This window comes from Furipterus horrens, unplaced genomic scaffold (assembly GCF_987537825.1).
Source record: "Furipterus horrens unplaced genomic scaffold, mFurHor1.1.pri manual_scaffold_5, whole genome shotgun sequence".
Taxonomy (NCBI): Eukaryota; Metazoa; Chordata; class Mammalia; order Chiroptera; family Furipteridae; genus Furipterus; species Furipterus horrens.
In genome coordinates this window covers 30,522,187-30,548,874 of record NW_028327175.1, presented here as the reverse complement: position 1 = coordinate 30,548,874, position 26,688 = coordinate 30,522,187, and the positions used below count along the sequence as shown (strand labels likewise).

Here is a 26,688-nt window from a genome sequence, read left to right as displayed (position 1 = left end):
CACAAAGCAGGAATTTAATCAGTAAGTGAACTGAAATGGTCAAGCAGCTTGTGCCTGATTAACATCAACTGCAGGTTCTCTAACAACAATGCCCAAGGGAGCCCATTCAATACCTGACTTTTCTCAAATTGTTACGTGAACCCTGAGCTACCCAGATCTGTCTCACTGTAGCTTAGCTGCAGCACTAATACCACCCTCTAGAGGAGGATAGGTAAACACACAGGGAAGCCCTTCAAGTGCTTTCACACAAAACTCCTCACTTGACTTAATTCTAACATTTCCATTTACCCCAAAGTAAGTTTGTTCTTCCTACCTCCTGAAGGATAAAGTCAGTCAAATACACATACATGTTTATCATTAATAATTCTTTATTTGAATGTTACAAGAATCCCAAACACCATTTAAAAATTAAAATTGCAAAGCAATCCATTCAATAAAAGCACATACAACCCTCATAATTAGTGTCACAATTCATAATATGGCTCTTACTCTGACAAAGTTTATTTTACCCTTTATTACAAAGGCACAGAAGTCATCTGAGACCTCAGATATTTACCCCACTGCATATTAATGTCGCACTGCTATTGTGCAACTTAATACAATTATTAAAGCTCATAGTACAGTTTCCCAATGTCTCACCAGGAGATATATAGACTCTTTCTATAAATACTTAAAAGAAATAGTGGCCATTAAGAGCAATTAATATAGGCATAACAAAGGGGACATGAAAATTTTTGCAAGGGCAGTTTTATTTCTTGATGGAAGTTAGACTAACTGTGAAAGTCTGCTACCTGCAACAGGCATACTGGACCCAGCTTTGCCAAAGAGCAAAGCAGAACGAGCAACTTCTAACTAGCTAAAAAAATACTTGGCCTAAGCTCCATATGAAAGCAGTACTGAGATCATTCATAGATGCTTCTACCATTCCGTCTGTTTCCAGTCTTTAAAAATATGTACTTTACAGGTCAGAAGTTCTGGATTCGGTTGTAGACACCACGGTGGAGGCTCCTGCAGTGTCGCTGGCGCCAGGGTCTCCCTGGGTCTCCTCACCGGGCACGGCGGCCCCGGCCGAGTCACTGCCTGTGCAGGCGGCGTCTGGACTGGCAGCCTGTTCTGTTCTCTGGTCAGCACTCACCTCTTCTTCCGGTGGTCCCGAGCTGGCTGCACTCTCATCACTCTCGTCTGTCACAGCAGTCCTCTCTTTCCGCTTATCTGCCAGTACCTCCAGCCCCATCATCCTGAGATAATGAAGCCTTTCATTCTTGGGCACAAAAGTCCGAATGGAGGCCTTTCCCCGCCATCCACATAACACAATGGGACACTGCAGGGTATCTGGTTTCCTAAAAACAAAATGGCTTCGAGTCAATATTAAAAGTCCTCATAACTGCCCCTGAAGAGGTATTACCATGCCATCTCTCCAAAAATTATACCACTAAACCATCGGGAAGACATTTCAGTCTATGATCCTATGACGGTTTTTCTTAAAGGAAGATCAGCTTCCTCCCCCTCATGCCCTGAATATTACCCACACCCTCAGGTTGGCCAGTTTTCCCTTCTAAATGCTCACAGTGGAATGCTCCCCAAATATGCAGATTTCACATTTTCAGTGTTATAATTTCTATACATACTTACTGTGCTCAAAATTAAAGACCTATCCGTGAAGCCTCATCCTACCCACCACCAGACACTTCAGTTCCAACTTCATGGCCCCTCACAGCTCGCCCTTCATTTGTACAGATGAACTGCAGCTCCCTGAGGCTGGGCAACTTGACCCAAAGTAACAGTGCCAGCAGACGGGAGCACCAGGACTGCAACCCAGGATGTCCATGGATTTGAGACTCAACGCTTCACATAATTTGGTCTGAGTGACCCTAACTCTTCTTGGTTACACACCCATGTAACAGTACGACTCCCTGGGTAACACTGCCCGCTTCCAGCAGGCAGTGTTACCTAGGTCCAGACCATTTCCACCTCCGCCTGCCTGCTCAATCCCCTTACAGACGTGCCCACCTGCTCGCCTCTCCTGAACTGAGAGGGTAGTTACTGTCTGGATTATTCGTGCACCACTTATCAAGGACCATGAGCATTATTTACTATAAGCATTATTCTTTAACTTCTTTCAGATGTGATCTGGTGTACTTTTTAGGCTCCTAAAGACCCCACATATAATTAAATGTATGTCCTGAACCTACTTGATGCCAGGAATCAGTGACACAGGCTGAGAAAGTAACGAACACAGAAGGGGGGAGGTGGTGGAGGTTTTCAATTATAGCTTTAAAAAACGGGCCTGAACCAAGAGAAATAAACCACTAAAAAGAGAAGGAAACACATCAGCGCCTTTTCATTTTCCCTAGAGTAAAGCATGGACAGTAAGTTGATTAAAAATTAGAGAAAAACATAAGAAATCCCCAAACTCCCACTTGTTTTTCACTCTAACAATTCCTGAAGCTGTCTTTTCACGAGTGCACTACTAGAAACTAGGGTCAAATAGCCTAAGATTTTCTACATGAACCACACAGTACCTTGATTTTTAAAAAAACATGTCTAGGTCTTTGTCCAAATGGTTTGTAAAGCCCCCCACTCCTGGGACAACGGCGGCCCTTCTTGTTTTCTTGGTTTTCGGGTCAGCAGGAGGCGTGCCATAACACCTTCCGCTCTGACCCCTCCCCTGCCCACCCACCCACTCACCGAGGAAGCACCACGCACCACACTTCACAGCTTCATATCACACGTCTGGAAAGCTCTCCTCCGCTCTGCCCCGACCATTGCACCCACTTCCGCCCCCGTCACCCAGCCAATGCCCAGCGCCTCCACCAGGAACACCGACTTCCCTCCCAGCTGGGTTCCTACGGCCCTCGCCCCCTGGCTCCTGCAATACTCCCTCCTGCTTCGTCTCCCACCTCCACTGCAGCTCCCATTTACTGGTCCTTTAAGGCTGGCATGTTCCAGGGCGAGGTCCTATGCACCCTTCTCTTCTAAGCCTACTTCATCTTCCTCAGTTATCCCAACAAGCTCCATGGCTTTAAACAGGATCTATCCACTCATGAACCCCAAAGGCCTATATCTAGAACTTCCTTTCCCCTCAATTCCTGAAATTTCATCCAGCTGCCTACTCAAGTCGACCTGTTGTCTACTCCAGCACTTTTATGTTACTGCTTCCCTCATTTTCATTTTTAGGAGATGACAACTGCTCAACTCAAACATCCAAAGCCATCACTGAGTGCTCCTGTCCCTCCCCTGCTGCAGCCCATCTCATCTGCTCTACTCCAACATACCCCAAAGGGATCCCCCGGGCACCACCCAGCCCTGTCTCCCTGCCTACTCCTCCTGCCCCACACCCCCTCCCTCCCACCCACACACGCAAGCACACACGCACACAGCCGCTCTTCACAGCAACCAGAGACCATGTGAGACCTGAAGCTGTGCGGCCCCTCAGACCGTGCAGGGCACTTGGCCTGCTCTCCTCCAGCCCACAGGCTGCCTTCCAGCTCTTCCCACCTCAGACCTGTGCTTCTCAGCTTCCTTCTCACCTTTCAGACTTAGGTCTAATGCTCCTTCCCAGAGAACCTGCCATGGCGCCACCTAAGCTCTCCCCCAAATCCCTCTCTAGTCTTTGCTTTTATATCCTACTCCGTACTCCCAGAAATAGTGGTTAATGCCATAGAGCAGAGACCAGACTCCTGGGAGCGAATGCTGATTCTGCCACTCACTAGCTGAGGCACTCCGGGCAGCTACCTGAGTTTTCTGTCCCATTTCTGGAAAGTGCTGACAGTCTGGGACCTACTCCTTGCTGCAGTCCTGCCAGACACTGGTGGGAGCAGGGCTGCTCCCGTGGGGGCTGTCGGTGTGAGCCACAGGGACTCCTATGCCCCACCCCAGAACACTGCCTGAAGCTGAAGAGGTAATCCACACACTGAACCAACGGAGGACAGACAGAACTCAATCTCTCCTAACTGTTCAGTATTTGCATTTATTCTGTGACAGAAATTAGAATTAGATTCTAAAATGCCGAAAATACACTGTGCATTTTATTCTCTTAATAAAAATATATTTGGTCTGAGCTGAATGTTCTTTTATTAAAAAAAATCTTCATGATGCTATACACGAATAATATTTCAGTTATAAATTTTCCCAATACTGTTTTCAGGGAGCATAAAATAAACGGCTTCTAGGACCCCCACACCCACCCATGATAATAACAGTGACACGCAAAGACAGGAGCATCTTCACTTACGTAGGGTCCGGCTCATACTTCAGGACAACGCTCCCCTTGGCTGGAATAGAAACAGACAAGCATTGGCCAAGCTTTCTGGTCAGTGGACACCTCTGTTGAGCAGACTTATGTGCCCAGAATTGTGGAAAGAGAGCAACACATAATCTCTACTCCTGGTTTCAAGGATCTTCATGGAGAAAGGACTTTCTTTCTGAAAATGTGAAGTCACTAGCCAGGCAAGCACGAAGCAGGCAGTCGGGACAGCGTGGCTCACGGTAATGTGGAAGAGGACCGAGTCAGAACATAGGGGATTTAGGTGAAGCTACTCAACAAGTCTCTCTCAGACACAGGGAGGTGGGAACTAGCTACCGGTTAATTCTCAAAGCTCCCAGAAACAGCACATAAAAAAATGTCAAAAATTATACCATGATCGGCTACATGTAAGATTAAAAACAAAAACAAGGACAAATGGTTCTTTTATCCTTTAAAATAATCTTTACTTTAAACTGAGGTTATGCCTGAGGAAAATAGAGGAGATAGACTCAACACAGCATGTATTATGTTTTTAGGTCTCCAGCTTTAATATAAGACATACAATTATACAACCACAATAACTGATTTGTTCAGTTTTCATCAAACTGAGCCAGATATATCGGACAGTAATGTAAAAATTAATAAGAATGAAGGTGAAGGGATTAAGCAAATGAAAAAGAACTCACAGACAGGCTACAGTATGGTGATTACAGAGGAAAAGGCGGGTAGGGGAGATATAAGAGGGTGAAGGGGGGATGTTAATGGTGATGGAAGGAGACTTGACTTGCAGTGGTGAACACACAATACAATATACAGATGATGTGTTGTAGAACTGTACACCTAAAAACCTATGTGATTTTATTAACCAACGTCATCCAAATTCAATAAAAAAAGTAATAAGAATTAAAAAAAAGAGAATTCTTGGGGTTATTATTCTTAGATGGAAATATCATTAGAGTGACCTGAAGTGGTTTATGAAAAATAAAATCAACAATGTGACCAAGAATCTATTTGAATGAGAATCTCTTTTGGCTGGTTAGCAAAGCCATGGCAACTGCTGGAAAGACTGCATATTCTGCTTTAACGCAATTGATTAAAATGTCAAACCATCCAATAACCTGTGTTAGCTGGTGTCTTACACCTCATGATGCAGATAAACATAGGCCCCACGCTTTCTTTACTTCCACACGAGTCCCTTCCTTGGCTGTCTGCTCAGTGGTGGACAGGTGAAATGGAGCTCTGGCTGGTTGGCTGGACAGGCCATAACACCTGCAGATGACTGGTGGCAGCTGGGAGATGCAGGGTCTCTACCAGGGTCTCAATAGTAAGGTAACCCCAGGAGTGCCCTCGACCCTCACTACACTGAGACCTAAGTTATGTTTCCACAAAACCCTCTGGAAACTGAGAGTAAAGAAGAAAAGCCATAATGTACTGAACATAAGACTGAGAAAGATCCAACAAGAGGGAACACCCACAGCTGTACCGTCTTTATAAAATCGTTATGCTTCTATGCAAGTCAGACTGCTTACCCAGGTCCTTGACTTGGCTGTAAGTCTCACTGCTAAGTTTTCTAAAAAATGGATTTTCCTGTGTTAATAGAATTTTAACATCTTCCAACGGTACACTGATAATTCTTGAATTAATAAACGGATACAATGTATATATTCCCTGTGGGAACAAAGAAAGGTCATACTTAAGAATGGAAACAATTACCCTCCCCCCACCCCAGTGTAAAGTGAGAGCCTTCCCAAGCCCTCACCTCACCATAGCCCCTAGGCAGGTGCAGCACCCGCCAGGAGTCTCCCCAAGAGCAGAAAAGCTGCCTCCCAGAGAGCTCAACAGCAACAGTGAGGGTCAAACGGCTGGTCGGTGCCAGTCCAGCTCTGTGCTGTCTGGACCTGTCAGGCTGGCTCAGAAGCGCCTGTTTGTGCCCAACTACTTCCCATTTATCTGTGGCTGCTGCTATCCAAATCTGTTCCCCAGATTACCTCCTGTGCTAACCGAAAAGCACAATCAAACTCTTCTCCGCCATTATTTCGACACCAGACTTTTATCCCGGTGTTAATAACCTATAAGTGAAAAAATAAAGTCAGGATAATCAATTAAAATAATCCCTTCTACTTTGAGGAGGCAGAGCTGTAACTAACTAATGAAAAGAAGGAAAAGAGAAATGCAAAACGTCTGAAATGCTATCTGACTAAAATAGGAGTGAACAGCGGTTCTCAAGGCCCAACTGATCCTCTTTTCAAATGGCTTTGGTTGATGTGGCTCATACTGATTAATAACATAAAACCTGCAAACTTTGAAAATACAAGAATATGTCAGCACATTCCATGGACCATGAGAAGCAAGGATGCTGTCGCCATGGAAACCCCTGTGGACACCCAACATGGAGATAATGTCCTAGTGCTGTTACGAAAATACTTTGACCTCAATAGACCACCAGACAACACAGGCAAAGGAAAAAACAAGTTGGGAAAACAGTAAAGCAAATAAAAACAAGGCCATAAAGTAGGAAAACTACAGAAAATGAAAATGAACAAAAAAAGAAAAAGAAAATCACACCAAACCGCAGCAGCCGCAGCAGAGCCTCCAAACCTCCAGCGCCTTCCTATGATATAAACAGTGGGAGGGACAGTGGAGCAGAAGGGCACAGGCCACGCAGCCTGGCCCTGCTAAGGGCTCTGAAGGCACACAGCAGCCTCGGGGACCTCAGCCCACACTAGACACACGAGAGCCCACACCAGGATCTGTTTTTTCCAAGGAAACCTGAGCAGGGCCCTCTGTTATGCATCAGTCCCCATCTGTGACCTCTACCTTCATCCTCTCACTGTTGTTCAGCAGTACGTTTCTCAGCTCCTTGGAAACCATGTAGAGTTGCCTTTTCTTCCCTTCTGTAGTTCGAGTTAATAAATTCATCCTTGGGAATGAAGGATCCAGAGCATAAAATTCCCTATAGATAGGACAGAGGTGTTTATAAACGTGTAGTCTTTAAGCAGCCTGTTCTCTCTTACAGAACTGTATTTCTTAAACTCAGTGTGGTTTAAGGGCACTCAAGCTCTAAGCTTCATCTGCTTCACCTGAAACCTCCAGTAATGTTTACCAGAGGCACAGCCAGATCAGGAGCCCACACTGACAAGGGCAATTTCTCTCCCTCAACGACTACTCCATGGACAGGGACCAGAGAACACTGCTTTAGAGATGTTTTAAGAGGGAGCTTTACAAACATACTCAAAGGACCAGTTATCCACAAGACAATGTAAGTGCCTTCTCTGGTAAATTTAATAAAAAATTTAACAAATAAGGAAAAGAACCCGAGACTATTATCCTAAGCATCTTTCCTCTTTGTTCTGCCTGGAGGTTCTCAATTGCGGTTTCACCCAGACCCACTATTTCTCATTCCTAAACCGGAACTGAGTAACGCAGTCCTGGTCATTTATCCTGTAACTCAGCTAAGTAATTTACACTCAGGATCAGAGTCCAGAGTTCTTCCATCTCTTTACCGATGTCTTTACCTTTGGGTAGCTTATTTTCTCTGATTACTGCTCACTTAAAATTGAAGGATTCAGTAAACACACTCCAAAGTTTCATCCAGCTCTAACATTCAATTAAAGAAGAAAAATGCTATACAGAGCTAAACACACAAAAAAACCTATGGTTAAATGTGACCAGTTATGCATTCATAACCCTACAGGAAATTTCTTGAAGAGAACTTCAAAAGGTTGAATTAATCCTTACTGGATAGGTGGAAATAATGGGTCATCTTCAGGAATAAACACAAATGGATCTTCTTTAAATCCAAATAACTTCATTTTCTTCGATGGAGGAGGACTATCAAGGAATTAGGATGAAATCAGTCAGTCTGGAATCTGAGGAATACTGCTAACTACCAACAGCACACTTCCCTGGCCACTCGACCCTCACCCCCAACTCTGTGCATCATGATGTTTTCTACATGCAGCCTCTTCAGGCGCTAAAGCTCTCCCTCCAGACAATAGCAGCACTCACACCACAAATTCAGTAACACTGAACTGGGTCCTTTGCCAGCCAAAGGTGCTCTCCCACTGCCTGCTGGAAAACCACTGCAGGCAAGGCTCTGGGATCCCAGTCCATCTACATGACTGGAAAGACACCAGAATGTTGTTAAGCTCAAGACACACCCATGTTTCTTACCCACACACGCCATCTTTCTTATTTCCATTATTCTCTAAATCCTCAGTCCTTTCTATTATTCCTGAGTCACCAATTCCAGTAACCAGCTTCCTTTCCAGCACGGAGGGACCTGCAGCTTTCTCTCCCGTGGGACCTGCAGGGCTGGACTGCACAGGGTCTCTTGGCTTTGCAGACTCCCCTTGCAGCTGTCAGAGGGAATAACAAGTCCATTTAGACTCAAAGCATAACCTACTTTGCACTGCTACTAAAAAAAAAATTTAGAACACTGAGCTCACAAAATAAATCTTAGAACTGATTATCTATAGCATTTTACATATAAAAGATAACAGAATTTTTTAAAACAGTTTTTTAAATCCTCTTGCTGTTATATACAGAATTCATGGACACTTTTTCTTTGAGTTAAAAATCAATTCTACCAGAACCCCATAAAAAGCATAGCTAGCTAGTGGACAATACCAGCTTGTCTTTGAATGCTACTGGCATTCATTCTGCATAAGGTACACTGAAGCACACAAATGAGTCAGCACCATCCCTCAAACTAAGACAAGTACATGAATAACCACAATGCAGGAAAAGATAATGACACTGTTTCAGGACACCTGGAGTAACTGCTTTGGAAATCAGAAGTATGTACCTGCAGGGACCAAGGAAATACCAGCTGAATGATACAACTGGGGCAATGGTATAAATGTGATTTTAAGAAGGAACAAAATGTTTTACTTAAATTTTTATACACTTTTTGATATAAAATCTTATATAAAAATATTTAAAACTACATGTCCTTTCTAATTAACTCCCAAGACTGGTAAAAATAGTAATTCCCAGTCCATATGAAGTAGGTTTATAAATTGAACGCTTGAGCACAGGAAAGTTAAGCACGTCCCCCAGTTCATAAAGCTGTAAAGTGGATGAGCTGGTGAGATTCTAAAGCTATTAACATTATCCAATACTGCCTCCAAAGAATAGTTTATTAAAACGTAGAAAACAACAAAAAAACAAAACCACCACCCAAAACCTCTTGACAAGGCCAGCAATGGAATGCATCCTTTCTGTCCCCACCTCTGTTTCCTGAAAAGCTGCCCTCTTTTCAGAGCCCATCTCAAATACCCCTTTCTCCACGAAGCTTTCTCTGTTCCATCTCAATGACCTGATCTGGCCTTCCTCAAAATACCAGCAGCACCATGTCAGGGTGGCTTCTGCTGACTCACGTTCTAGATCAGTACCTACACGTCTTCACTTCAACTAGATTCTAGCATCTCAGAATGGCCCTAGCAGAATAGGCAACCAAGATACAGTAGTCCCTCTCTATATCGCGGTTCACTTATCGCGGCCTCACTGTATCACGGGATTTTAAAAAATATTATATTTAATTATTTATCGTGGATTTTTCGCTGTATCGCAGGATTTTGCAGTACTGTATACGTATGTTGTTAAAATTATGTAGGTTTAAGAGTGTAGTATATGTTTAAGAACATAAGTAGGGTTTATAAAAGTGTGGAAAAGGTTAATAAGGGAGTGGGAAAGGTTAATAAGGGACTGGGAACGGTTTATAAGTGTGTAGGAAGGGTTTATAAAGCCTTAATATATATATAAATACTAAAATAAATGTAAGGTTCCTACTTCGCGGATTTTCACCTATCGCGGGGGGATCTAGAACGTAATACCCACTATAAGCGAGGGAATACGGTATATTTACTCAATGAAATGAATAACAAACTGATACAATGATAGAAAAGTGGAGAAATAATATTTAAGTATTTAACACCCAGTTGTTCTACAAAGCATGATGCCACATCAAAGGAGGCAGACTTAAGGAAAAGTTCAAAACCCATTTACATAGGTGGTTATGTGGCAAAGTGTCAACAAAACCCCAATGCCAAGTGAATCTAAAGTATACTTATATATAACAGGCTCTAAGCCTGTGCTGTGTGGTACAGTAGCCACCAGCCAAGTGCTTTTTGACCCCTGCAAAGATGACCAGGTAGGTAGAGGTGTATCTCAGATCCTAAAACTGACGCTATTTTTTTAGAACAGTATGAAAGCATATAAAATACCTCATCGATAACTTACTTTGATTACATAGAAATGACATTTTAAATATACTAGAGTAAACAAAAAAATTTCTTCTTTTACTTTTTAAATGTGGCTGCAAGAAAACTAAAATCACACACGTGGCCAGGGCTCCATTTGTTAGCAGTGCTCTGAGCAGCCGCAGCTCTCCTCCTGACCAGGGTGTTAGGGGCCGATGAGAGCCAAGAACACCATGTAGGGACCCTCGCTCTCTAAGGGAAGCACTCTCTAGCCTAACACCAACACTATGGTGACTGCCCAGACACGCCAGTTCCAGTCCTGGGTCAGTGTGAGGCTATACGTTCATGTTAATCTGGATTAGCCGTATCCCAGAAAATGTTTACTTAATATTTCTCCAAAGTTGAGGCATTATTTGTCCTAATTTTTAAGCATGCATCTGAAAGAAATACAGACCTTCAGACTGTGGCCCCAGGCCATGTTCTATGATAATGGAAGGCTAATGTACAAACGAAACTAATGCCAAGTTGATAAGGAGGATGGCACCTATTAAAGCATAACTTTGTGTCAAGTTTCAACAGGCAACCTTCTCTCTCCACCCCTCTGCTTCGCTCTGCCGTTACAATGACCCAGGAGGCAACCTAGATTCATTACAACCCATCAGGGCCTATCCACTTCCTTTCAGCTAGGTTTGGACAAACTCTGCAATTATGCCTCATGGCCAAGGTGAAGACAAGTTTGCGATTAGTAGGGTTCTATCAACTTGAAATAGGCTAAACTGTACCAACCCACAGGGAATTAAGAGTTCAGAGCCAGTCTGGGGTAGGGTGGGGCAGGTGGAGGTTTTAATTTTGAGCCACAGAGCAGTCTTCATGTCTTTTCAATTTTTATTAAAGAACTAGATTTAAGATGTAGAAGAAACGCATTCTCCAAAGTCTACCTTTTTCAAATACCTATCTCTTATAAGAAATTGTTTTTTGTTTGGAAAACTCAAAATTTATATGAATCCCTACACACACCATCAGGCTCAGCCACCCTCTATCCCCAAAAACCATTTCACTGACCTCTGTCAGCCTCTGCTTTTAATGCACAAAGAGATCACATGGTATACTGTGATACTTTGGAAGATGTTTACCTTTGGTAGACGTTTATTCCATGGCATTGAAGACTTTTTCACTAATACTGCCACAAAGAACCCTCCAGTATTTTGATGATGTGGTAATATTCTAAGACTAAAAAAAACAACAACACAATTCTCACTTTTTAACTGGTCCAAAGTACATTCTTTTAGTATTAAATATTACGACAAACACTACAAAGATGACCTACGATAGAGAAGTCACGTCTTGCGATAAGTATTCACACAGCCCTAAGTCAGGAATAACCAATGTGTGAAATGTAGAACTTAATGCAGTATCCAACGCGTTACCATTAGGTTCTAACCACCTGCACTATTCACAAAGGCTTGATGCCAGCAGCGAACAGCTGTAAGTTCTCACGTGTTAAAAAGTTCACATACCTGAGGTTCGCCATTAGAGCAGCCCAGGCCTCCAAGGAATGCCCAAGGGCGTCACCTCCCCGCCATCTCCAAACTCAGAGCGCCCCAGCAACTCACCACCGCTCTAGATGCATCGCCTGTAACTTCTCCAGGTCCTTTGGTGGGAACATAGTTGGCCGTATCTGGGTATGTCTGCTGTGAGGAACCTCATCCCACTCTGCAAACCACTGTCCATCTTTTGTCATTACCTGCAAAACAAGAGCAGAACATTCTAAATCACCAGCACTAGTGAGAAAAATCACAGGGTGCCAGTGAACAGGCTCTCAAATGCAATAAATGGCGATTCTCATTTCTCTCCAAAGTGGGAAAGACTATTTGCAAAAATAAAAATAAGATAATCTTTTACTCTATAAAACAAGACTATTACTATATACAGCATTTTCCAAGTGGTAATTTAAAAAAAACAAAAACAAAAAACAAAAAAACAAAAAACAAGCCTCAGATTGTTTCTAGTTTAAAACTGAAAAGTGAATTTTTTCATATTAGAGATAGAGAATGAATCCTAGCCATTAAAAAAATAAAAAAGATAAAGCAAAGCTGCACTCATATAGATGAGAACAAAGCTGATGTCTAACTGGAGAATGAAGGCAGAAAAACTTTTTCATCATCAGAGAAAAATATTTGTATAATCATACCATTTAATATATATAATTTTGAAATCGATTCTAAACTTAATAACTACATGCAGTATTATTCAAGTTACCCAAATGTGGGTGCTTTAAAACCTTCACAATTATGACAAGCAGGGTAAGTTGTACCTGCTCTTTTGAGCCAGGAACTTCACAGAAATTTTACCTTCCACTGTGTGAGTCCAGGCATCCATTTCAGCCCTGGTAATTCAGAAGACACATCAGCAAGCTCCAAAGCACCTATGTATCAAAAAATAAAATAAAATAAAAAACTGTTTTCCACAATATGCCCATGAAAGAAATAAGATGCGTAAGATCACATACTGCATTATTGTACATATAGGAAATGTCCGGAGAGGGAAAAACCATAGACAGAAATCACCTTTGCGGTTACTAAGTGAGGGTGGGAACAGGGAATAACTGCAAATGGGCAGAAGGATTCTGCTTGGGATGATGAGAATGGTCTAAAATTGGACTATGGTGAGGGCTATGCAACAATTTGCTAAGTTTACTTAAAGAAAAATTCACTGAACTATATAAACGAATCTTATGGTGTTAATTGGAGCTCAGTAAAGCTCTTGGACCAGGGAAGAGTGGCAGAATGCTGGGATGCATCCAAGTCTGACTCCATGGCCAAAACTCCAGGGTAGAACTCAGCTACGAGCCCACTCCTGACTTTTAGACACGTGCTAGTCAGATAACTTGGGTCCTTTTCATGCCTTTATGGCTAACAAATGTCCCAGAACTGGAAAGCAACATTTTAAAGTGATCTATGGGAATTTTTAAACATTTAGTATTAGACCCTAGTTAGTTGTCTACAACTGCCCATCAGGACAACAGTCTAGTTCTAGGAACACAGTGCCCACACTAAATAACAGTGTTTGCAGAAACTGGTTTTCTCAAGCACTGTACACTGCTCAGCAAGTCTTCCTGCCAGAATTTGGGTCAGAAGCTGCCAACGTTGGCCTAGTGTTTGCAGACCGAATCTTTATCGGTTGTCCTTCCTCGAGCTAAGTCTCTGGGTGCTTTCAGGTGGGGCCCACCCTCCAACCAGTCACAATCCCCAGCAACTGTCAAGTACAAAGCTTGGCAAAGGTCTATGCTCCCATGAAGCCATGTCTACACAGGAAGCCTGTGACCAAGGATTGAAATGGTCTACAATGAGGTCTGAAACAACCACATGCATAATGCTGGCTGTGAGAGCAAAATCTAGACTGGAAACCCACCTGCCCAGCAGGAATATAATCACCCAGTAGGATGCCCAGTTAATTTACTATTCAATTACATCACCCATAGTCCTTCTCTTCACATGCCTTCTGAGATAAAGTACCACCAAAATCGTGAATATTACGACCACACAAGAAAACATCAAATCTTTCCGTATAGACCAACATAAGTACAGAAAAACAAAATAATACATTACATTCAGACCTAAAGGACAACACTGAGGACTGACTGCACAGTACACATCAGCCTGACACTGAGAACATTACTGGAGGCCCAGATGAGTGTGGGTACCACCTCAGGAAATGCACACTTGTCTTAATTTACTTCATAAACATGCATGTAGTGAATTTGGTAGTGTTCTACTCTGAAAGTCTGAAATTTCTTATTATTTGCTTTAAGGAGAATACGATGGGGAAGGTTAATCATTTCAGTGAAAACAAAAAAATATTTTACATCAAAACATTACAGAAATTGCTGTTTCAAAACATTTCATAAAACAGTGCTGTAAGACCTCACACCCTGTAGAATGGATACTATCAAAAACAGGATATAAGTACTGGTGAGGATAGACAATTGGAACCCTTGTGCATTGCTGGTGGAATGGTAAAGTGGTATAGCCACTATGGAAAACAGTATGGTGGGTCCTAAAACAGAATGATCATCACCCCAAAGAACTGAAAACAGGGTCTCAGAGTTATCACACACCATGGCAACAGCAGCATTATAATGAGGAAACAACTCAAGTGTCCATCGATGGATGATTAAACACAATGTGGTCTACATATACGACGGAATGTCATTCAGCCTGAAAAAGGAAGCAAATCGACACATGCTACGACATGGATAAACCTTGAGGACTTTGTGCTAAGTGAAGTAAGCTAGTCACAAAAAGATAAATACTGTATGATTCATCATATGATACCTGGACTGGTCAAACTCAGAGACAGAAAATACAATGTTGGGAAGGGGATAATGGGGAGTCGTTTAATGGGTTCAGAATTTCAGTTTTGGGAGAGGAAGAACTCTGGAGATTGGCTACACAACAATGTGAATGTACTTAACACTACTGAACTGTATACTTAAATATGGTTAAAATGGTAAATATTACGTGTTTTGCCACAATTACAGTAAAAAAATTGTGATAGGATCTGACATAACTGTTCACACTTGAATAAACAAAATGGGCAAAAAGCTTGCAATTCATGAGAAAACAACAGATCCATTATGTAAGTTTGTTTTCTATTAGAGATATCTCATTTTAGGGTTTACAGGCTAAAAATATAAGAACATACCCAAGAAAAAGTCTACAGGAGTATACGCTATAGCAGCAATTCTCAACCTTTTTCATTTCATGATACACCTAAGTTACTAAAATTCTGTGGTACACCAAAAATTAAATTTTTTTCAATCTGACACACACACACAAAAAGGTATAATTTTGATTCATTCATATCAGATGGCTATTGTTGTGTTGAATGTTGTCACTTTTTTAAGTTTGACAATCTAAGAGAAAAAAAAGGTCAGTGCGCCCGACTAAACAGTCAGGTATTGCATGTTTAAAATTTCATAGCACAACAGCTGAAAATCGCTGGACTGTCGTCGTCGGCGGCGGCAGCCGTCCGTCTCGAGAGACGGCAATCCAGTTTTTGAAAAGTACATACTTCTATTAAAAGGCTAATCTAGCGTGCTTACCTTCACTTTTCTCCAGTAAAGATGCTATGACTGCTTCATCTTCAATGGGGTTCAGTGAACATGTAGAATACACCATTCTACCGCCTTCCATTAGCTGTTCAGAGCCCCGCGTAGCAATCCTCAGTTGTAAGCTAAGGGTTGGAAATAATGTTAGTCTGAGACCAAACACAGCCAGACAGCACATACTTTAGAGGCACCTATTATGTCACATATTTATTACAAGTTTTTAGGACAGACTTACAATTAAGTACAAACTACTCTAAGTAAAATAAATAATTTCCACCAAAAACAAAACAGAACAAAAACCTTAAGGTTCTAAGTGAAATTAAGACTAAAACTACAAAAGATGTGTCATGTAAATAAAAAAGCAAATAGTTATATAAACACTGATTTGGCTGTTCTGTGCACCTTTTGCAGCATCTCATCAAGAAAGCATAAAGTGATTAACAACTGAATTCAACATATTAGGCAAATTTCGCTATTAAAATGCCTCCATACTTCATAAGGTAAATGGTCATTTCATTAAAAAAAAGTCATTTCAGACTAGAAATTCTTACAAGAGGCATTTAAAATATAAATATGTATCTAAAATGTGTACAATCTTCAGTTTACTACTCTTAAAAATTTTAAAAGCAGCTACTTCTGATATTTAAGCAAACTCCCATGAAGGTGGCCATCACTGATGCTTGCTTAGAGTTGGTCAAAGACCTGGGTGCCCAGTTAGGTGATTCAACAACAAATCTTGACCAATCTATTTGTTGACCAGTGCTGCCAGCTACAAGGTTTTACTTACCCATGCAGCTGCAAGCTATTTAAGGTGGTCCACTTTTTCCAAACGTCAATATTTTTTCTCATAGTGCCATCTCCACTGAAAAGGAAAAATATTCAGAAACTTAAAACTCTCTACAGATAGAATCAGAGTTTAACAAATATGTCACATTCGAGCTAAATTATAAGTTGTTATTATTATAAATATCAAATCTTAATTTCTATTTGTTTTGGGGACACTAGTACATAAAGCCTTTTAATTACTTCAATTTTCAATTCAATAAGAAAATAAAAAACCGGACTTCCGGCCAAGATGGAGGCTTAGACGGACGCGCTAGGTCTCCCTCTACAACTAGAGAGGAATACAACTACTTCAAAACAAAGGATAACTAGAAATTCCAGAAAATAAAACTACACGGAAGCCCAACATATGAAGTTATAAACCAGCGGCGCCCTTTGGGCAGGTAAGGGGAGCGAAAGGGGGCGGTGCTGTTTGCGGTCGCACCTGGGACAGCGGCGGGGAGAACAACCCCGGCTGCAGTCGAACCCCCGGCAGCTCGCGACCCCAACGCTGGGGAAAGCAGCCACCACATCGCCTTGAATAGTGAGGCCCAGGGGGACGGGAGGACGGATCCCGGTCTCCTAGCGGAATAACTGTGTGAATCCATCTTGGACCCCCGCCCCCAAAGAAAGCGCCACAGGGCTGCGAAATAGGTCGCGGACAGGCACCGGTCGCTGGATTGTGACGACAAAGCACCACGGCACAGCAAGAAAGGCTGCCGAACGGCGCCGGTCGCTGGGTCATTACGAATACACAGGCACTGCCCCCTACAGCCGGCCCAAGAAAACAAAACGCATCTGTCAAAATGAGGCAGACAACTATAGAAATCCCAGTGGCACAGCTCACCAGGCAACAGATGGAGAACCTGACAGATGAACAGATAAGAAACCTGTCAGATGCTCAGTTCTGGGCCATTGTTATCAGGTGGCTTACAGAATTCACAAAAGATCTGGAAAAAGATGAGAAAGAAGCGAAAAACACTCATAACGAAAGGAACAAAACCACATACGAGACAGATGGTGAGGAAAAAAAATCCAGAGTTCATTTCAACAAACTGGAATATGGAGAAGGAACAAGCAGTCAACCAATGCAGAGAGAGGAAATGGGAAGCAACGATGAGAGGATCAGAAACCTCTGGGACAGCTATAAAAGGCCCAACATAAGAATCATTGGTTTGCCAGAGAGCGAGGAAGATGAACTAGAACTCGAAAAATTGAGTGAAAATATAATAAAGGAGAACTTCCCAGACTTGGGGAAGGAAATAGACTTACAGGTCCAGGAAGCACAGAGAGTTCCAAAAAAACTGGACCCAGGGAGAACCACTCCAAGACACATTATAATCAAAATGTCAAAAATTAAAGATAAAGAGAGAATCTTAAAAGCAGCAAGAGAGAAGAAAAGAATTATGTACAAAGGGGTCCCAATTAGACTATCAGCTGACTTCTCAAGGGAGACCCTGCAGGCAAGAAGGAACTGGCAAGAAATATTCAAAGTAATGAAAATCCAAAACCTACAACCACGAATACTCTATCCAGCGAAATTGTCATTCAGAATAGAAGGACAGAGAAAGTGTTTCCAGGACAAAATAAAACTGAAAGAGTTCATTAGATCCAAACCACTGTTATATGAGATGCTAAAGGGACTGGTTTAGAAAAAGGAGGATCAAGACAATGAAATCTAAAATGAAAACTGCATCACAAGAAACAACAGAAGCTAGGGAATTGAAACAAAGGCAAACTAAACAGGCAACGAGAGTGGAAAAAGAACTATAGGTACAGGGAACATATTGGGGGGAGGTCAACAGGGAGGGGGAATGGGGAGAGGGAGGGAGATGATATAGGAATTAAGGATCATGGTAGGAGGGAATGGAATAGACAGAGAGAGGTTGAGAAGAACTGTATGCACAACTAATGGACATGATCTAAAAGGGGGGGACAACTGGAGGGAGGGGGGCCACCGGGTGGAGGGGAGCAGAGGGAAGGGAAATTGGCACAAATGTAATATTATAATCAATAAAACACATTAAAAAAAAAAAAAGAAAATAAAAAACCTCTTTCAACACTTAAAGATAGTAATTGCTCCCATTTGAGAGAAATACTTAGTAAACTAATTTTCAGTCCTAGGACAGACAGAATCAGGAATACATATGACATTTGGTCTTGACACTTAGAAATGTGGTGAATCAAAAGTGGTATTTTAATCAGAATTGCACGAATAACGATAAACGTATACTCATAATACTTTTTCACAGCAAATTCAACTAAGCCAATTTAATTTCTTTACCAAGATTTTTCTATGTATCAGTTAAACATTTCTGACTCTTTTATTAAGTGAAAATTTCACAAATTTTAAAATAGACTTGATTCATTAATCTTTCTGTCCATGTCTAATTTTATCTACCCATTTTATTCTAAGTTAATTCCTGCATCTGTTGCTTTCTCTGTAAAGTGTAGTTTTTCTTGTGGTCTAGTCACATGTCTTTGAGATGCAAAGTCTGCAGGATGGAAATGTTCTATGAGATATAATGACTTTCAAATGACATCCAAAGGAAATCCAAAGGAAAATTAGAAAATTGCAACCTAGAAAAAAAGGAATACATTTCATGACCGATTTTAAATTTTACTTTAAAAGGGAATTTTTCCAGGTATTTAAAAACTCAGTCATTCAGTGCTATCAGGTACAAACTGAGTTCCGCTACTAGCGGTAAATCTGCCACTTAAACAAGATGATTTTAATATTCATGTATCAGTTAAGCACTCTATAGTGCTAACAAAATTTTGTGGCAGTTTTTGTACTCTAGTCTCAACAAATTCATGCATTCAAAAGGTATTAAATAAACTCTTGTGATCATTACCTATGTCACTCCCTCCAGGAACTTAACAACCATCTTTAGTTTAATTCATTTCTTTTCTGGAAAAACTCATTCAGTTGTGTCATAAAACTCTCTTAAAGGTAAACTAAAAATCTAAAATTCACATGTAAAATTTGAAGATATGTGAACAAATACAAGTAAAATGAATTTCTCAAAAGTCTGAACTCCTAATTTCATTGTGCTAAACAATGTAAGCCTGAAACTGAAAACCTGATGTGATGATTATTCTATGACTGTTTTACATACTCAGTGATGTACAAACATAAACACTTGGATGAGCACATCTCTCCAAGTGACTGCATCCTGAAATGCATGAGTTTATGTATGCTTCTTTCCTCTTAGGCATATCTTGCTACCTCTGTTTAGACTATCAAAACCTCTCTTTTCTTAATCTGTGTTCTACATGCTCAGTCCACTGCATCACTTAAATTCTGTGTCTGTCTCCTAACTTATGTCACAATGTTTCTCTTCATACCAATTAACACAAAAATCATACATACAATTGTGTGTTTATGGGCACCTTTGTTTTAGTCTGTATGTGATTTATTTCCTTAGTGGATTCTGGGCTTCCTGGTCTCTTGATAATATAAATACCTGCAAGGGACATCACATAGGATGCGATCGTAGAAGAGAAACTCTTTCCTTCCGTTCACATCTATCATGAGTCTTGGTATGCTGGACGCATCGTGGTTGACCACCATGATGCAGGGACTGCTCAACCTTTTGGCCTGATGAACAAGCAGATAGCAGCGCTTGTTGTCCACATCATTCGCAATGACAAATCCCTCTGGAAACATAAAATTGTAGTGTTGGGTGACATGCAGCACAATAAATTCCTGAAATACATGACCTGTAGGCTGGCAGGTAAGAAGTGAGGACCCACCAAACTTCTGAGTGTAAGACTGGCTAGGACTACATAAGTAGTTCAAAAAAAGAAACCCAGCAGCTCAGCATGGATTTCAGAGTCACTTAAAATTTCAAAACTTCAGGATTGATTTGTTCAACAATGATCAATTATTGTGCCAAAAATGTCTTTCCTGTTAGTAACTATTAACCAAAAATGGAGGATAAGAGCAGAGAAAGGTGTAGAAAACAACAGAATCACCTGACAAGTGTTTAAAATACGGCACGTGTGCTGGAGCACCAATGCAGATGCTGTGGACCAGATTCCGGGGGCAGGCTCTAATGCTCCTGAATGCTTAAACTGTTTCCTGGGAGCTTCTGAGCTGTACAACAGCTCAGAACCTGGTGGAAAGTTTCCTAGGTGCCACCTCCTCTCACTCTGGTACCTCTCTCATCTCCAGCAAAAGGTAGATAGCAACATTTTATGATATCTATTACTGTCTCTTAAAGGAAGTAAAAGGAGATAAAGGTACATAAAAATAAGAAAACTAACAAACGCTATGAACAGTATTTTCATACCTTTATAAAATCCCTATAAAGGAGCATCAGTGATACTATAATAGCTTCCATTTTCTGAGCATTTTGCAATCTTCTATCACAACCCCCAGTTCAGGACTGATGGCTCATTTCATACATGAGGACTAGTAATGTCACCTAACTCTCCTTGTAAATATGGTGGTGGGGTTTGAACCTTGGGAGTCAGAGAATAGTTCTTAACATAATTCCCAACTAAAGACGGGTTTGAAAACTGATTAAGGATGGTGGTGTGCACAATGTCCTAGGCCCCTTTCAGGGAGGCCTCAGGCAATGTTCCAATCTTTCCCTGTCTACAACCACCCACAGCAGCATTTCTACCTCCAAACCCCCAGACCAAAGGATACCTGGAAAAGGGACATTCATGTCAGCATGCAGCATTTCAATTAATTGTGTGGTCTTTGATCCAGGTGCTGCACACATATCTAAGATCTATTAAAAAGCAAGAAAACCGGTGAGACTTTTATTTTAAGAAATCAAAGAGTCTACTTTAATTTAAAAATTCAAGTTCTTCTAGTATTTTCATTTCTATTCAAAGACCTAAATATATTTCTTTATAGAATGAATCTAGATGTATTTAACTGATAGGAATTACATAATACAGAATGCCCTGAATCATAGTGATAAGGGCACCCTCTCCATAGGGGATGGGAACAGACGGCACTACAAATCAGTAAAAGCAATACATTCAGGGATGAACGAGTAAAGATGCTAAATGCAAGAAGCACTGTAACGTTCTGCTAAGGAGGCAGCTACCTGGACTCAAATCTCAGCTCAGTCAACAAGTGACTACTCCTGTGACCTTGGGCCAGTTACTTCAACTTTTCCTTGTCTCTTTTTCCTCATTTGGGGATAGTGGCAGCATCTACCCCCACAGAGATGTATGGATAATAAAATGAATTCATTCACGAAAATAGTGCAGAACAATGTCTGGCATATAACAACCTCTCAATATATGTTCACTATAATTTTCAAGCTGATTTAATCAATCGAGACCACTGAAGATAAGAAAGAAACTTTAAAAGGGAAGAAAATAGTTAAGTGATTTGTAAAAATTAAATAGGACAAAAACACAAAAAAGAACCTAAAGGGAAATGTATCACTTTCTACTTTATCCAAAGTGAAAAGGAAACAAGAATTCATTATATTAAGAAAAAAAGGTCTCAACAAGACAGCACCACACATGACAGCAGCCCGCCCACCACGATTTCCTGACCAACACACGATACCTTATGGTGAGGCTGAGCATTCAGCAACAGCGGTGGGATCATACTGACCGCTTCCTGACGACTGATGTTTCCCTTGGAAAATAAAATTTTAAAAAGTCAACAATGATGTTAAAACAGGCAGAAAATTTCAAATGCCACAGAAAAATACCATATGATCAATTATACACAGAACAAGAGTTAGGACCATCACACAAACATTATAGGACAGATTTTCATACTAATGAATAAATGGTTGCTACTTAAAAGCAAAGGAAGGGTGACTGTTAATACCAATACTTGCCATTAGAAAAACACTGAGTTTTAAAATTTCATAACAGGGGTTTTAAGCTTACACAGCCCCCAATGCCCACCTTCAGAAAGCCCAGAAGCTGGATGAGCATGTCTCAAAGGCAGACACTGCCACTGAAATACATTCAGCAACAGGAGCAATTGAGGGGCGCATAGGACAAACTCACAATTAGTAAGTTTTCCCCTCAGCTAAAATGGTACCTTCTCTTTCTCACAGCCCATGTCTGCTTTCCATTCCTGAGAGCTGCCTCTCACAAAGGTGAACACATTGACCACTGCTCCTCTCTTCCCTTCTCCAAGATAAATCATCTAAAACTCCTCACTAAATTGTCCTCAAGATCTTCACTAGTGGGCCAGGGCACCTATTAAAATGTACAAGTGTTCAAATTCAGACAGGAATTTCTTGATAAAGTCCAGCAATTGTCTCAATCACAACTCTATTTTAACAGCCTTAAGAATGACCATTTAAAAAGAAGGGGGCGGGCCAGAAAAACGTCAGCTACCAGAAAGCTGCTGCGCCATTACATCCAGGTTCTTTTGTACTTGGGCAGCCCTCACTCACCTCATACTTAGGCACCTGCCTGTCAGAATCTAAATGCAGACTTGTACCTTCATGCCCGCTAATTTTCACCTTACGTTTTCAGGCCAGCAGTGAGTCTGTAAAGAGAGAATCTTGACTACTCCCTAGGCACAGTGACTCCAAGCTTTGTGATTCTGATAAGCCCGCCTTCTGTTTTCATCCTAGTTTTCAATTAAAGCATTAGAGGAGGAAACCACAGGCCCTTTACTATAGACATCCTGGCACTGGGTCATTTCATAAACACATCCTGAAGAGGTTTTGCAGCCAGCTCTAAATAATCCAAAAATTATCTCTTCCTGCTCTGATCAATAACTGGACTATTTCTCTACAATACATGCTACTGACATAAAATCCCCTATCCTCCATCTTTCAAAGCTGCCAGTATCTGGCTGTTTATAACCCATCCACCTGTGTATCACTCCACTCCCCACAAACCCTCTGCTCTGTCATAACTTGCTCTCTAACAGTTTGTGGATCTATATCTGACCTTGTATCTCAATGGAAGCTGAGTCAGAGAAACCTTCCTAGCATGGGCTCAAGTACAGAATAGAAATGAGGCAGCACTCAGCTCCGCGTATTCCTAACTATTGTGGGGGAAGCCACCCAAACAAGAGCCCAGTTTACCAGGTTACCTAAATGAGCAGAAGTCACAATGGTAGGAAACAGCTCTGAATCGAGGAGAGGTTAGAACTGGGTGAGGTGAAGGGTTTTTCTAGACTGGTTGTGGCTTCAGAGAAAAAACATGGGGAACATATTAACTCTATCAAGAGAATACGGATGGGGAAAAAAGTAATATTGTCTGTTGACACACAGAGGTTTCCTTGGCTAGATTAGAAAATAGGAATGGGGAACTTCTGATTGAAAATGTGAGACTATTAAGAATTCCAAAATAATAAAAAGGGTGCAGAGCAGCTTACAATATCCGAACTTTGTGAGCATTTATTTAATCATGTATTGTGTGAGATAATAGCTATTTTGCTAGGAAAAGTTTGATGCTAAAGGTAAAAACTTCAGTGACCATAATGATAAATGTTCACTGTAATCAGGAATCTGGGATTGCAAAGAAACCGAGGGTAAAGACGGTGTCATTTTAGGGGAACCAAAGCTGTCTTAGTCAGGTGTTTTTTGTTTTTTGTATATATGTTTGTTATGGCAAAGTTGGGAGTACAGATAGGAACAAGACAAAAAACAGAAACGATAAAAATTGAGTTTAAAAGTCTCACTTTTAGTAAAATAAGTAACATAGCCATAAAAACATATCACTTTCTCGGTACAAGCACCTGGCATGTGCACCTAAGGAAGAGGAGAGAGTGGACTGAGCACTGTCCCGAGTGGCCTGCTATCATGCTATCCAGCCGAGGGTGTGTGCACCTCATTTCCACAGCCACCCAAACTCAGGAGCAGCAAGACACAAACTGACAACTGTGATGTTAACCCCATTAAAGTTCACGGTTAGTGCAACAAAACAAGATAAAAGCTATATAGTCACAAATTATAGGTGGAATATACAGTTAAAGGTCTTTCCTGCATGTTTTATCTACTTCATTGCTGCCAGCGACAAGTATGGTTAAAAATATAACTATAACACCAGTGCTCATTTTTTGTTTATTTATTTTTAGAGAAAGGGGAAAGGAGAAAGAAAGGGAGAGAAACATCACTGTGTGGTTGCCTCTCACTCGCGCCCCAACTGGGGATCTGATATGTAACCTAGTCATAGGCCCTGACTGGGAATCGAACCAGCGACACTTGGCTCGCAGGCCAATGCTCAATCCACTGAGCCACGGCAGCCAGGGCGACACTAACGTGCATTTAAATCTTTAAGGAAACCAACAGGTCTAAAGAACTCTACTTACAGATTCAGTTTCGCTAACCAGAAACTGGTGAAACTTCTCCAATTGTGGAGACTTTCTCAAGATTTTCCGACTTAAATTTGTGTGCCAGGCAAGTTCTTCAGGATACCTGACCAAAAAGAAAGTAAAACATTTATGGACTGTATACATTAAAGTGCTCCCTTTACAGGTGAAATGTGTCTGGCACACCTTCCTCCCAAGAAGCCCTCCTTTTCCCTAATGTGGGACATTGAAAAATTAACATCTGCCTTTTGCCATCTAGTGGTTATGGATTGAATGATGTTTTTTAACCCTGCTGTCAAATCTGTTGCCCCCAGAATACAACAAGGATACCAGCCTGTTAAATCAAGCACTCCATTGTCCAGCCAACTGACCTAGAGTCTGCACGATCCTTCGCCATGTGGGAAGGCCACCCTCCCCTCCACACCCCCACTCTTATTAGGGATTTCTGGACCCAAGGGTAGGTAAGATGATGATCATGTCCAGCCTGAAGCAGCCAGAGGAGCTCGAGATCTTCGCCCATTGTCCTTTATAAGATTATAAATGGTCTTAAGTCTGAGAGGGATTGTTATTTTTTATTGTTAAAATAATTATTTTTCAAAGAAGAAGAAGAATATATGAAAGGGTGAAGCGGGAGAGCTTGTATGTACAACCCATGGGCATGGACTTGGGGGGTTGATGGGGGAGGGGTGGTGCTGGGAGGAGGGGAGCAAAGGGGAAAAAATTGGAACTATTTTAACAATATAATCAATAAAATATACTTAAAAATAAATAAAGTGCTCCCTTTAACAACTTCTTGCTTATCCAGGTCATATGGCCAATTAAACACCCAATTTTGTTTCGCTTGTTCATTCACAATCCTCTCCAGTACAATCAGCCAACACTGCATGATGTCCCCTACGACACGGAAACATGGTTCTAACTCTATCAGGGCCCAGGCAGAAACCGGTTCACAGGAAACACATGTATGTGACATCACAGTAAAACCATGATGATTAATGGTAAAGATCTGATAAAAAGGTGGAGACTCCTCTGTGCTTCAGTATATATGGTAAGTTAACAACAGTATAAAGGTCATCAGAAAAAAAGATAACCAATTTCTTAAATTTAAAGAAGTGCATATCACACAGAATCAAAATTATGTGGTAGGGCAGGTATTAAAATGTTTGTCAAACATTTTATTACAATTTTGTTACTACATTTTTCCCTATTTCTAAAACAAGCCAGTCCAACCGGGTACTGGAATGTTTTATACATCCAAAACCCCTGGAAATTACTAATGCATTAATTTGAGCTCCTAGCTTATTATTTACTCAGAGCTAAGAATAAAGCATCTCTGTAAATATGTATATTTGAACTTCCTAGAAATGATAACACCAGTGATCAGAAATTGTGTTATTTTTTAACTTGGCTTGCACCTACCTGTCTGCTGATCTCCAATTACATAAGTCAGTACCCTGATGACACACAGAGCCCCGTTCACTTAGCCCAATGCCACCCTAAGCATAACCTGGCATTTGGTGATAAAATCTTACTTCCCTTTCAGCATTTTATTAAGTCTTGGGTATAATAATGAGCTCAATTTAACAATGCAAGGTCACAATGTTTCTGTGTGTCAAATACAGCTCAGGTAACAGCCATGTAAATGAATGCAGAAAGTTTGAAAAATAATACATTTGATTGCTTTGAAACATTGAGTGATTATTTGACAGAAATCACTTCAAGGCATTAAGATTTTGAAACGCTGCTCAAAAGGCACTACACAAGATACATCTGCAAAGTTCTCTCTACCAAATATAGAAGTTAAAAGTTAAGCTGGCTGATCTGTTCACAACCACCATCCAAATGAACCGAGTACTTGGGTTCTATGCCAGTTTCCTTCTTTAATATTCAACCTGCTTCAAAAAGACAAAATCAAAATACAATCATACTCGTTAAGCAATTTTAAAAGCAACTTAATTTTAAATAATTCCTTTGGTCTCATTACAGATAAAATGGCAGGCAAACACTCAAATTTGGCTTTAGCTATACTATTCCACAAAATCTGCTA

The 26,688-nt window shown here is 41.1% G+C and overlaps 1 protein-coding gene across 1 annotated transcript in view; it reads right to left on the bottom strand.

The window, feature by feature from the left end:
• Positions 1–350: 350 nt before the first annotated feature.
• NSUN2 (NOP2/Sun RNA methyltransferase 2) overlaps positions 351–26,688 on the bottom strand; it is a 29,899-nt gene continuing 3,561 nt past the window's right edge. Inside the window, exons 4-19 of the mRNA XM_090276241.1 lie at positions 24,642–24,747; positions 21,921–21,992; positions 21,039–21,123; positions 19,849–20,041; positions 16,347–16,421; positions 15,554–15,684; positions 12,801–12,874; positions 12,063–12,193; positions 11,583–11,679; positions 8,420–8,604; positions 7,985–8,077; positions 7,064–7,199; positions 6,235–6,315; positions 5,776–5,914; positions 4,235–4,274; positions 351–1,340 (exon numbers count right to left, since the gene is read on the bottom strand). Coding sequence (XP_090132367.1) covers positions 959–1,340; positions 4,235–4,274; positions 5,776–5,914; positions 6,235–6,315; positions 7,064–7,199; positions 7,985–8,077; positions 8,420–8,604; positions 11,583–11,679; positions 12,063–12,193; positions 12,801–12,874; positions 15,554–15,684; positions 16,347–16,421; positions 19,849–20,041; positions 21,039–21,123; positions 21,921–21,992; positions 24,642–24,747 — 2,020 coding nt within the window. The 3' untranslated portion in view covers positions 351–958. The remainder of the gene's footprint in view (positions 1,341–4,234; positions 4,275–5,775; positions 5,915–6,234; positions 6,316–7,063; positions 7,200–7,984; positions 8,078–8,419; positions 8,605–11,582; positions 11,680–12,062; positions 12,194–12,800; positions 12,875–15,553; positions 15,685–16,346; positions 16,422–19,848; positions 20,042–21,038; positions 21,124–21,920; positions 21,993–24,641; positions 24,748–26,688) is intronic.